The sequence below is a fragment of the Trichomycterus rosablanca genome, chromosome 4 (genome assembly GCF_030014385.1).
Source record: "Trichomycterus rosablanca isolate fTriRos1 chromosome 4, fTriRos1.hap1, whole genome shotgun sequence".
NCBI lineage: Eukaryota > Metazoa > Chordata > Actinopteri > Siluriformes > Trichomycteridae > Trichomycterus > Trichomycterus rosablanca.
The window spans coordinates 38,090,553-38,102,876 of NC_085991.1; the positions used below are offsets into that span (position 1 = coordinate 38,090,553).

Genomic DNA, 12,324 nt, shown 5'->3' on the forward strand with positions numbered 1-12,324 from the left:
ACACGTGGGGAGCAGCCGTATGCAACTTTTCACCTACACTAGATGAGATTAGCTGCAGATCAGCTCTGTGTATGGAGGGACACACCCTGATCCGCACTCTTTTCCCCGCCTCTGTGCAGGCGCCATCAACCAGCCAGCAGAGGTCGTAGTTGCATCAGTTATGAGAATCCCTATCCGGCTTAATGCCCCGCCCCTATATGAACAACGGGCCAATCGTTGTTCATGTGGTTGCTCATCCCAGCCAGCAGGCAGATCTGAGATCCCAACTCTGGTGTCAGCGTGTGTTTTAACCGCTGCACCACCTAAGCAGCCTGAACCAGCAACCTTTTAATCATTAATCCAGTACCTTCACCGCTGAGCTACTACTGTCCATTAACATAAATTAACACATGACATAGTAACTTAACATAGCAACTGATATAACACAGTCACAAGAATATAACATTTTTAGCCTAATTTAAGATGTGGATGAAGAATACTAAAGATTTTTTTGATACACTGTACCAATGTTTAGGTGCTAAGACACTGAGTGCCCCCCAAAGCAGACAATCTAAAACAAGGGATTACCAGAAGCTCAGAGAAATTCCACCTGTGTATGTACTGGGGTGTAAATATTAACACATTCTAAAAGGTTCAAGGGAAGAAGACAGAATCCCAGGGAATAACCAGAATGTATCCTCTTACCCGTCTATGGCTGCGGGAACTTTTATCCAGGAGGGTTGGCGAGAGTGGCTTGCTGTTAAGCTCCAGCACTGATGAGGATGCAGCTCCAGGGCATGAAGCTGTGCTGGCCAAGAGTTGGTTTCCATTCTGTTGGTGTTTCTCAGCTCGGAAGCGCATGACGCTGGCCTCCAGCTCCAGACAGTCTCTGCGACTTTCCTTCAGAGCATCCTGACGCTGCTTATAAGCTCGGTCATTTGCAATAACTAGAGACAGCGGAATCCCAAATGCCTTGGGAGCTGTTTCTATAAGCAGGGAGAAAAAATTAGAGAAATATAATTAGATTCAAGTTTTTTGATACTTTTAAAATCTATGTTGTGAACTTGTGATGCTATTCATATACACTGATCAGCCATAACATTAAAACCACCTCCTTATTTCTACACTTACTGTCCATTTTATCATATAGAAGCACTTTGAAGTTCTACAATTACTGACTGTAGTCCATCTGTTTTTCTGCATGCTTTGTTAGCCTGCTTTCACTCTGTTCTTCAGTGGTCAGGACCCCCACAGGGCCACCACAGAGCAGGTATTATTTAGGTGGTGGATCATTCTCAGCACTGCAGTGACACTGACATGGTGGTGGTGTGTTAGTGTGTGTTGTGCTGGTATGAGTGGATCAGACACAGCAGCACTTATGGAGTTTTTAAATACCGTGTCCACTCACTGTCCACTGTATTAGACACTCCTACCTAGTTGGTCCACCTTGTAGATGTAAAGTCAGAGACGATCGCTCATCTATTGTTGCTGTTTGAGTTGGTCATCTTCTAGACCTTCATCAGTGGTCACAGGACGCTGCCTATGGGTGCTGTTGGCTGGATATTTTTGGTTGGTGGACCTTTCTCAGTCCAGCAGTGACAGTGAGGTGTTTAAAAATTCCATCAGCGCTGCTGTGTCTAATCCACTCATACCAGCACAACACACACTAACACACCACCACCATGTCAGTGTCACTGCAGTGCTGTGAATGATTCACCACCCAAATAAGACCTACTCTGTAGTGGTCCTAGGAGAGTCTTGACCATTGAAGAACAGCATGAAAGGGGGCTTACAAAGCATGCAGAGAAACAAATGGACTACAGTCAGTAATTGTAGAACTACAAAGTGCTTCTATATGGTAAGTGGAGCTGATAAAATGGACACTGAGTGTAAAACCTAGGAGGTGGTTTTAATGTTATGGCTGATCGGTGTATGTGTTGATGTACAGCTAATAAAATGAACTACAGAATTTGACTAAGTTGTAAAACCATTTATTTGGCTGGTGTGCTCTTCAGCAGTTTCAGGAACATCTGATACACCTTAAAACACTGACAAATCCAGTCTGGGTTACAGTAAATAATGATGGCTGCACTGTACCCTGCACATTATAGAACAATATCTAATATATAAATAGCTATTACTCATAAGTTCATAACAAAACTTTTCCTGTGGTTAAACTGACTGATAAGCACATGCATTTTTCAAGCTCATTCAGCAGGAAGGATATGTATAAAACATATCAGTCAAACAGTTCTAAATATCACATATTTCACATAAAATGCTAATCACACTCAATAATTTACCAGACTTGTTTTACAGTTATGGTATTTTGACCAAAAGGTACTTTTAATCTCATGATACAACAAATGACTTATATTTACATTCTTGAAGACTGTAAGTAAATAAGCTGATAAAATGTTTATGCTATGAATCAGGTGGGCTGGACCAGGTAGCCTAGAACAACTTCAAGATTAATGAAACACAACCCATTTTTCTTTTTCTATCACTCCTGATACACTTAGTTATGAATTCCTCTGTGAAATGAAAGTAGACCAGGTTTTGTGAATACTAGGGCTCTCCAAATAATAATAGAATAATAGAAATAATAATACAGCACCTTTCATCAAACCAAGTACATACTGCCAGGGCATCATTAATTAACATACTAAAATGTGTGACTAAAGTACAAAAATCGGTACAAAAATAATTACAGTATTAACAATGTAATTTACTGTATTTGGCACATTAGTTAAGCCAAAGAACACTTTAATTTACACATAACTAGTTTATCACAAATGAACATACAGAAGCTTTAATACAGAATTAACTAGCAGAACTGAGGTGAAGTGTTAAACTGAAATAATAGGTCACAGGAAGTTAAAATGATGCCAGAAACAGCAGAGAAAGAGTGGCCAGCTCATCAAACCTATCTGTTCTTGCCGCATCATACTGAGTTCACTGGTTTTCCTCTGTACTGTTTCCAGCAGGAAAGGGTGTCACTGTTATCAGTTTCTGGATTAAGAGATACAGCCTTTAGTCCATGGCATTCCACCAGCAAAAGCCAAATTTAACATCTAACACTTATATTCTTCTCATAAGGTATGCTGTAAACTGCAATTTGAAAACACAAATAATACACTACATGCTGAAACATACACCGATCAGTCATAACATTAAAACCAATCCTCGTTTCTACACACATTGTCCATTTTATCAGCTCCACTTACCATATAGAAGCACTTTGTAGTTCTACAATTACTGACTGTAGTCCATCTGTTTCTCTGCATGCTTTGTTAGCCCCCTTTCATGCTGTTCTTCAATGGTCAGCCCCCCCCCAGAGGACCACTACAGAGCAGGTATTATTTGGGTGGTGGATCATTCGCAGCACTGCCTGACATGGTGGTGGTGTGTTAGTGTGTGTTGTGCTGGTATGAGCACAGCAGCAGGTATAAGACACAGCAGCACTGATGGAGATTTTAACACTTCACTGTCACTGCTGGACTGAGAATAGTCCACCAACCAAAAATATCCAGCCAACAGCGCCCCGTAGGCAGCGTCCTGTGACCACTGATAAAGGTCTAGAAGATGACCAACTCTAACAGCAGCAATAGATGAGCGATCGTCTCTGACTATCTACAAGGTGGACCAACTAGGTAGGAGTGTCTAATAGAGTGGACAGTGAGTGGACATTTTAAAACTCCATCAGCATTGCTGTGTCACTCATACCAGCACAACACACACTAACACACCACCACCATGTCAGTGTCACTGCACTGCTGAGAATGATCCACCACCTAAATAATACCTACTCTGTAGTGGTCCTGTGGGGGGGCTGACCATTGAAGAACAGCATGAAAGGGAGCTAACAAAGCATGTAAGCAATATAATTTTTGTATAAGCTTTCTCATATTTTCATTAAAAATGTGTCCAAAGATAAAAAAAAATATATATGAAAAAATACTTATTAACAAAAATCTGTGCAAGTGGGTAAATATAAAATGTTCACAATCTTTCTAGAGAAGTCTTTTGTTCAGCATTATCATTCATTATGGTAACATCAAAGAACTTGCCTATATAACAATACATTCTGGACAGAATAATGAAGAACTTTTCAATTCTATTCATTTAAATTATCCTCCACGTCACCCAAGAAAGATGGGGGTCCCTGCTGAGTCTGGTTCCTCTCAAGGTTAATTCCTGTATTTTTAAGGAAGTTTTCCTTGCTACTGTCGCCCTCGGCTTGCTTAACAGGGGGTTTTGGTCTGTTGGTCCTGGAGTCTGTGAAGTTGCTTTGAGACGATGTCCATTGTAAAAAGCGCTATACAAATAAAATTTACTTGACTTGACTTGACTCTACTTACAGTAGAGTCAAGTCAAGTCAAGTAAATTTTATTTGTATAGCGCTTTTTACAATGGACATCGTCCATTGTAAAAACATTGCGCTTTTTACAATGGACATAAGCAAGATTCTGCTTTTTTGTGAAGTTACTAGTACTTACAGTACTAGTAACTTCACAAAAAAGCAGAATCTTGCTTATAACCTTAAAATATCATAAATATAATAACATAAACACTGAAATAGTTCAATTATTATTTAATGACGACGTTTAGTGCTGCTGAGAAACAAAAGGCTTTACAGAAGTGACATAGTTTCTTTAATATTAATGTATGCCAAGCCTTAACCCAATGAAGCACCAGCCTAAATTCTGCAATAATAATCATAAAAAAATTACAAAACAAACTTTATAACACTAAACATAGAATGACCCAGTTAAAGTACCAGCTTTCATACTATGACGTTTTAATCACTGAAAGATCAGTAGATGTACGCCGGGAAAGATTAAGTCACCTGTTATAGCTGTAATGTCAGCTCTCATGCCACCCCTAAAGCAAATGGTACCATCAGCTCCTCTACTCCTCCTCTATCATCATTAGGGTGTACAGGCTCTCTGGTGGGTTTGACTACTCTGCCTCACTGGCTGGCAGTCTGCCATTAATCTGTAAGGATATGGGGATTAATTTAGCACACTCTGCCTCCCTCTTCTATCCAAGTTCTTCTATTCCTTCATCCAAGCTCGCCCCCCATCCCCCCATCCATCACAGCATAAAGGCTTAAAGCTGGTAGCACGTGCCAGGCTGAGATGCCAGACTGAAGTGGCGGGTCATAGCAGACTAAATAGCCGTCTGGTGTAGTCATGCTTTGCAGTGTATTCATGCCTATTAGTGAACTAGCAGATGCATCTAAGATGATGCAAATATATTTCTACAGAAACAGTTAGTTTTTCATGAATTTGAACAAAATCTTTATTTATTTAGTTCTTTTATGGCATGCGTACACCATAGTTGTATTATACCATTTTTTTTCCATTATTTACCATTATTTTGGCCTGGTTAAAGGTATTGCTGGAGATTGTTGTTCCTGTGAGCACCTAGTACATTCAGTCATTAATTAATAGAAACATACAGTGTATCACAAAAGTGAGTACACCCCTCACATTTCTGCAGATATTGAAGTATATCTTTTCATGGGACAACACTGACAAAATGACACTTTGACACAATGAAAAGTAGTCTGTGTGCAGCTTATATAACAGTGTAAATTTATTCTTCCCTCAAAATAACTCAATATACAGCCATTAATGTCTAAACCACCGGCAACAAAAGTGAGTACACCCCTTAGTGAAAGTTCCTGAAGTGTCAATATTTTGTGTGGCCACCATTATTTCCCAGAACTGCCTTAACTCTCCTGGGCATGGAGTTTACCAGAGCTTCATAGGTTGCCACTGGAATGCTTTTCCACTCCTCCATGACGACATCACGGAGCTGGCGGATATTCGAGACTTTGCGCTCCTCCACCTTCCGCTTGAGGATGCCCCAAAGATGTTCTATTGGGTTTAGGTCTGGAGACATGCTTGGCCAGTCCATCACCTTTACCCTCAGCCTCTTCAATAAAGCAGTGGTTGTCTTAGAGGTGTGTTTGGGGTCATTATCATGCTGGAACACTGCCCTGCGACCCAGTTTCCGGAGGGAGGGGATCATGCTCTGCTTCAGTATTTCACAGTACATATTGGAGTTCATGTGTCCCTCAATGAAATGTAACTCCCCAACACCTGCTGCACTCATGCAGCCCCAGACCATGGCATTCCCACCACCATGCTTGACTGTAGGCATGACACACTTATCTTTGTACTCCTCACCTGATTGCTGCTACACATGCTTGAGACCATCTGAACCAAACAAATTAATCTTGGTCTCATCAGACCATAGGACATGGTTCCAGTAATCCATGTCTTTTGTTGACATGTCTTCAGCAAACTGTTTGCGGGCTTTCTTGTGTAGAGACTTCAGAAGAGGCTTCCTTCTGGGGTGACAGCCATGCAGACCAATTTGATGTAGTGTGTGGCGTATGGTCTGAGCACTGACAGGCTGACCCCCCACCTTTTTAATCTCTGCAGCAATGCAGACAGCACTCCTGCGCCTATCTTTCAAAGACAGCAGTTGGATGTGACGCTGAGCACGTGCACTCAGCTTCTTTGGACGACCAACGCGAGGTCTGTTCTGAGTGGACCCTGCTCTTTTAAAACGCTGGATGATCTTGGCCACTGTGCTGCAGCTCAGTTTCAGGGTGTTGGCAATCTTCTTGTAGCCTTGGCCATCTTCATGTAGCACAACAATTCGTCTTTTAAGATCCTCAGAGAGTTCTTTGCCATGAGGTGCCATGTTGGAACTTTCAGTGACCAGTATGAGAGAGTGTGAGAGCTGTACTACTAAATTGAACACACCTGCTCCCTATGCACACCTGAGACCTAGTAACACTAACGAGTCACATGACATTTTGGAGGGAAAATGACAAGCAGTGCTCAATTTGGACATTTAGGGGTGTAGTCTCTTAGGGGTGTACTCACTTTTGTTGCCGGTGGTTTAGACATTAATGGCTGTATATTGAGTTATTTTGAGGGAAGAATAAATTTACACTGTTATATAAGCTGCACACAGACTACTTTTCATTGTGTCAAAGTGTCATTTTGTCAGTGTTGTCCCATGAAAAGATATACTTAAATATCTGCAGAAATGTGAGGGGTGTACTCACTTTTGTGATACACTGTATATTCTGCAGGTAATTTGACTAAAATGTGTTTGCAAAATCTGCAGTCACAGTAAACTGTGCCCTTCACATTTCTTTTTAAAATACGTCATGGAGCTCGGAGATATTTTTTGTCTTCATTTTTGGGTGAGGCTAACTTGAAGGCACACTGATTTTGGTAGATGCAGAAATGGAATTAATTTTCTTATATAACTTTTGGGATGCTAAATCAATAAACTGTCAGTCTGCCTGAGTTGTTTGCTTTCTAACTTGAAGTTTATACAAAGTAACCCAGCCCCCCTACCTTCGCAAAAAAATCCTAACCATAGTTATAAAGTGATGCACCAGCCATGTGACTGATGGCAAACCATGAAACCTTTTTTTAATTAAACCTTGTCAGGAATAACATAAAATCTCAGCTGATCCAACACTAAAATTAATGCTTCCTCCATACTAAATCTGTTGCACTACGAAGGAAGCTTGTATACAGGTCAAGAGAGCACAGCACTGGTAAAGCATTCAAAATATAATTGTGTTCAGAAAGTCACATCTACTGAAATTAATGTAATGTAATCTAATATGTAACATAGTTACATAAACATCACTGGGCATAAATACCATAAAACCTTACAAAAGTGTAACCAGAGTAACCAGAATTATTTTTACTATATTAAGTCATTCACAAGCCAGTCAAAGCAAGATAAACACCTTTGCACATGTCTCTTTCAGCAAGACACCCCTATTTTTAGAATGCAATTATAGTTTTAATTTAGCTAAATGTATATTTATGTAATTGAACACAACAATACACCAATGAGCCATAACATTAAAACCACCTCCTTGTTTCTACACACATTGGTTATTTTATCAGTTTTACTTACCATATAGGAGCACTTTGTAGTTCTACAATTACTGACTGTAGTCAAGTCAAGTCAAGTCAACTTTATTTATATAGCGCTTTTTACAATATACATTGTCTCAAAGCAACTTTACAAAATCCAGATCCAGGACCAACAGATACAAAAACCCCTAGTCCATCTGTTTCTCTGCATGCTTTGCTACCCCCCTTTCATGCTGTTCTTCAATGGTCAGGACTCTCCCAGGACCACTACAGAGTAGGTATTACTTGGGTGGTGGATCATTCTCAGCACTGCAGTGACACTGACATGGTGGTGGTGTGTTAGTGTGTGTTGTGCTGGTATGAGTGGATCAGACACAGCAGCGCTGACTGAGTTTTTAAACACCTCACTGTCACTGCTGGACTGGGAATAGTCCACCAACCAAAAATATATCCAGCCAACAGCGCACCGTAGGCAGCGTCCTGTGACCGCTGATGAACACACCACCACCATGTCATTGTCACTGCAGTGCTGATCCACCACATAAATAATACCTGCTCTGTGGTGGTCTTGATCATTGAAGAACAGGGTGAAAGGTTAAAAAACTATTTAGAGAAACAGATGGACTACAGTCAGTAATTGTAGAACTACAAAGTGCTCCTATATGGTAAGCGGAGCTGATAAAATGAACAGTGAGGGTAGAAACAAGGAGGTGGTTTTAATGTTATGGCTGATCAGTGTATATAGGTTACCTTAAACAAACACACTCACATGCTGCACAGATTGCAAGTGATAAACCCATGGTGGCACAGAAAGCCATGCCAAAACCTAATGTTCTCCTGCCAACTAAGACTGGCTAAGTAGCATGTCTTAAATATCTGCTGGAGAGTTCCCAGGAAGGAACTTGTGTACAACAGCTACAAAAGAAAAATGTTTTTTATTGCCCTCTTAATACCATCATAGCTCTCCAGAGATGAAGAATGTAAAAAGAAGAAAACTCGGAGAGAAGGATCACTGCCTGGGTTGAAAGAATGTATTTTAATTAGATTTTTTACAGTCTTAGTAAGACTGGCAGTTTTTTAACAACGATTTTATTTCAAACAGATGTAGACAGTGCACGGGAGTGACCGGATAAAATGTGGTGTTCTGGAAGGCTTTCAAAATGGGTATGATTATACTAGGGCCTTGATTTAACACTCCATATATTAACATCAAGTATTTCTCTTTTATGTGTACAGTTACATAAGAAATAACAGGGTGTGTAAAGTCCAGAAGCTGAGAGATTGAGTCCCAATTGTTTTACTAGGTGCAGGTCAGATAAAGCACAAAGAAGCCAGAGTCACAATCTTTTTATAAAAACCACACACATTGTACAAATATGATTTCAGCTAATTAAAAGGCTACAACATTACAATATCTCATCACTTACCTCTCTCTTTCTTTTCCTTGGAAAAAGAATCAAACTTTCTTCTCAGTGATTTTCTTATTTTGCGTGTTTCTAAATAAAGAACAAAAAATGTCAAATTTTAAGACAAATAAAAATGGGATAAAGGCATGACTTATTTCTCAACTTAAATGCTGTAATACTATGGAAAAAAGAAGAATTTTGTCATATTTCTCATGTCCTTATGCCACCCATAATTGTAGGACCATCTAATTGCTAAAATAATTTAGGTCAAAAAAATGTGTAACCCTATGTTCAGACTGGCAGCGATGCAACATGATAAAGTTACCTCCTGTCTGTCATTTTCAATTAAATCTGGCAATTTTCTGTGACAGGAGGCAGAGCGAACGTTAGCGATGCAAAGTGGATGGAGTTTGCGACAGAAAAGTCGAGCAAAGTTTAACTTTATGTAAATTAGGAGCAAAGTGATGTGGTGACTACCAAGAAGAATTAAGCAATGAGCAAAGCAGAACACAGTACCCAGTAAAACAGTACACTCTGTTTTTAGGTTCCTAAATAATAATTCCTACTAGAGATGAAAGAGTAACTAGTGTTAAACGCAGTGTTAAACGCCTACAAACAGACAGCAGCGGTCACAAAGAACAAACACAGTTTTTTGTCAAGTTGACTGCAAAGACAATGATGGACAATGCAGTGATGAAATGTATAAACAAGTGATTTCCCTTAAGGATATTAATTTTTTTGCGGGAACACATTTGCTCTGTAATCAAAAAGTTCTGTACAGCCAGTACAGTATGCTGCATGGTTATGGCATTTGCTTTTTTTCTTGCTTGACATCAGTTAAACCATAACAACCAAACATCCACAGGCAATGAAGACGCTTCCAGTGTGCACCGAGTGCAATGAATGATCAGCGATTCAGGTAACAAATCTAAAAAATCACTGTTGGTCTTAAAGTAGGTTTACAGGTAATCAATTCAGTGTTCTGCATTGCATTATCATATTCCTATTATTTAACTTTTAGCAAACTGAACTGCTGAAATATACCAGAACATTCTTGGTTTAGTATGTACTGCATGCATACAACTATTCTAACTGTTTGGCATATTGGTGCCAAACATATTCCTGTAGTTTTAGTTGTGTAAATCAAAGTCTCTAAATACAAAACTATGTATCCATATATTGCTGGAAGCCAGGAGTCGCTTTATTCCAGTCTGGGTAGCGATGGGTTTCACTACCCAATACACAGAGGGCCAATCCTTCACAGAGCATTACACACATGTAATAAGTACATACACCTAGGGGCAATTTAGAACAGCCAGTTTGTTTGGTTTTTTTTGTGGGGGGGATAAACCAAAATACTTAAAGAAAATGCTTGCAATGACTCACATAGAGTTACATCTACAGTGCAGAGCAGAAACTTCATTACAACAGTGTCCAGGAATCTTTTTTGGGCTTGAGATGCTCTAATGTATGGCAGAAATGTGTATTGTGGTCTGACAAGCATCTAATCAGGCATGGCTGAGTAATCAGAAAGTGCAGGTGCTAGACTGGCCTGTCTGCAGTCCAGACCTGTCTTGTATTTAAAACATGGCGCATTTATAAAGCACAAACTTTCACAGGTAAAAACTCCTGCTCTTGTCCATTTTTAAAAAATACATTTAAAATAATGCTGGACAAAGATAATTTTCAAATCATTGCTTTCTGTTTTTATTAGCAATACTTTACTCAAAAGGACACAACCACTATATCAGAATAAACATATGATTGTTTGTTTGTTTATTAGGATTTTGACATCATGTTTTACACTTTGGTTACATTCTTGACAGGAACGGTATTTACTCATTACACAAGGTTCGTCAGTTCACACAAGGTTATATCGAACACAGTCCTGGACAATTTTGTATCTCCAATTTACCTCACTTGCATGTCTTTAAACTGTGGGAGGAAACCGGAGCACCCGGAGTAAACCCACGCAGACACAGGGAGAACTCCACACAGAAAGGACCCAGACCGCCCCACCTGAGGATCGAACCCAGGACCGTCTTGCTGTGAGGCAAAAGTGCTACCAACTTAGTCACCGTGCCACCTGAATAAACATGAATCCTGTTAAGTAGCATAAATAAGTCCAAGCATAATGCAATATTGCAGCATTATATATGTATACCAAAATGTACATTTAAATCAGGGCATAGTTTGCACATTATGAGAAAGTAGTGACTCATTTTAATCTCTTTTTCCAAATATCCTATTTTACTGGAACAGACAGCCTGCTCCCTACAGACTGACCAAAATAACTTGTTGATTTTTACTGATTTGAGACCAGATATTGTTTTTTTGAGTCTACAGTTCAGGCAAAGTCCACATGTGAGAGCTACTGCTGTGATATGTCCAGAGGGAGGTAGAGAAATATCAAGAGAGAGAGGGTAAGAAAAAAGAGAGGCTATGACACCACGCTGGGACTTCAAGCATCATGTGAAGAAGCTTTAGGTGGGGTCAAATTCCCATGACTACAGGAAATGAGAATTTATTTCCACAGCACTTTTCCCTTCCCCCTTTCCACACCCCAAGGCATCACGGCCTATAAACGCTTCAGCTAGAGGGAGAGAAAGTTCATGCAAAGGTATGCTAGCAAGAAATCACGAAGTATGGAAGTAATTTAGCCAAGCAGCAGTGCGAGAAACAAAACAATGTCTTATAAGGTATGACTTTGAAATAAACCATACAGTTTTAAACAATTCAACCAGCATTACCAGGAAGAGGCTACACAAGACACAAACACAGCTATTGTATAAACATGACAATAAAACATTTTCACAAGGTTCCAGCAAAATACAGTGGTTTATGTTTGGACTGTGGTATTTCTAACAGATAAATGTTTCTGGAGAAGGAAAAGTTCTGTAACTACTCCTGCAAAGCCTCAATTCTCAGGATTGAAGCTGCTCACTGAGAACAAGCTAAAACTCACATCCACAGATTAAGGGCTAACATTCAACTGACCTATATTGAACCTAAGC

General features: G+C 39.8%; 1 protein-coding gene across 1 annotated transcript in view; it reads right to left on the reverse strand.

The window, feature by feature from the left end:
• The window catches only part of arhgap36 (Rho GTPase activating protein 36), a 39,305-nt gene that overhangs the window by 15,678 nt on the left and 11,303 nt on the right, over window positions 1-12,324 (reverse strand). The window contains exons 3-4 of the mRNA XM_062993292.1: window positions 9,332-9,400; window positions 685-965 (exon numbers count right to left, since the gene is read on the reverse strand). Coding sequence (XP_062849362.1) covers window positions 685-965; window positions 9,332-9,400 — 350 coding nt within the window. The remainder of the gene's footprint in view (window positions 1-684; window positions 966-9,331; window positions 9,401-12,324) is intronic.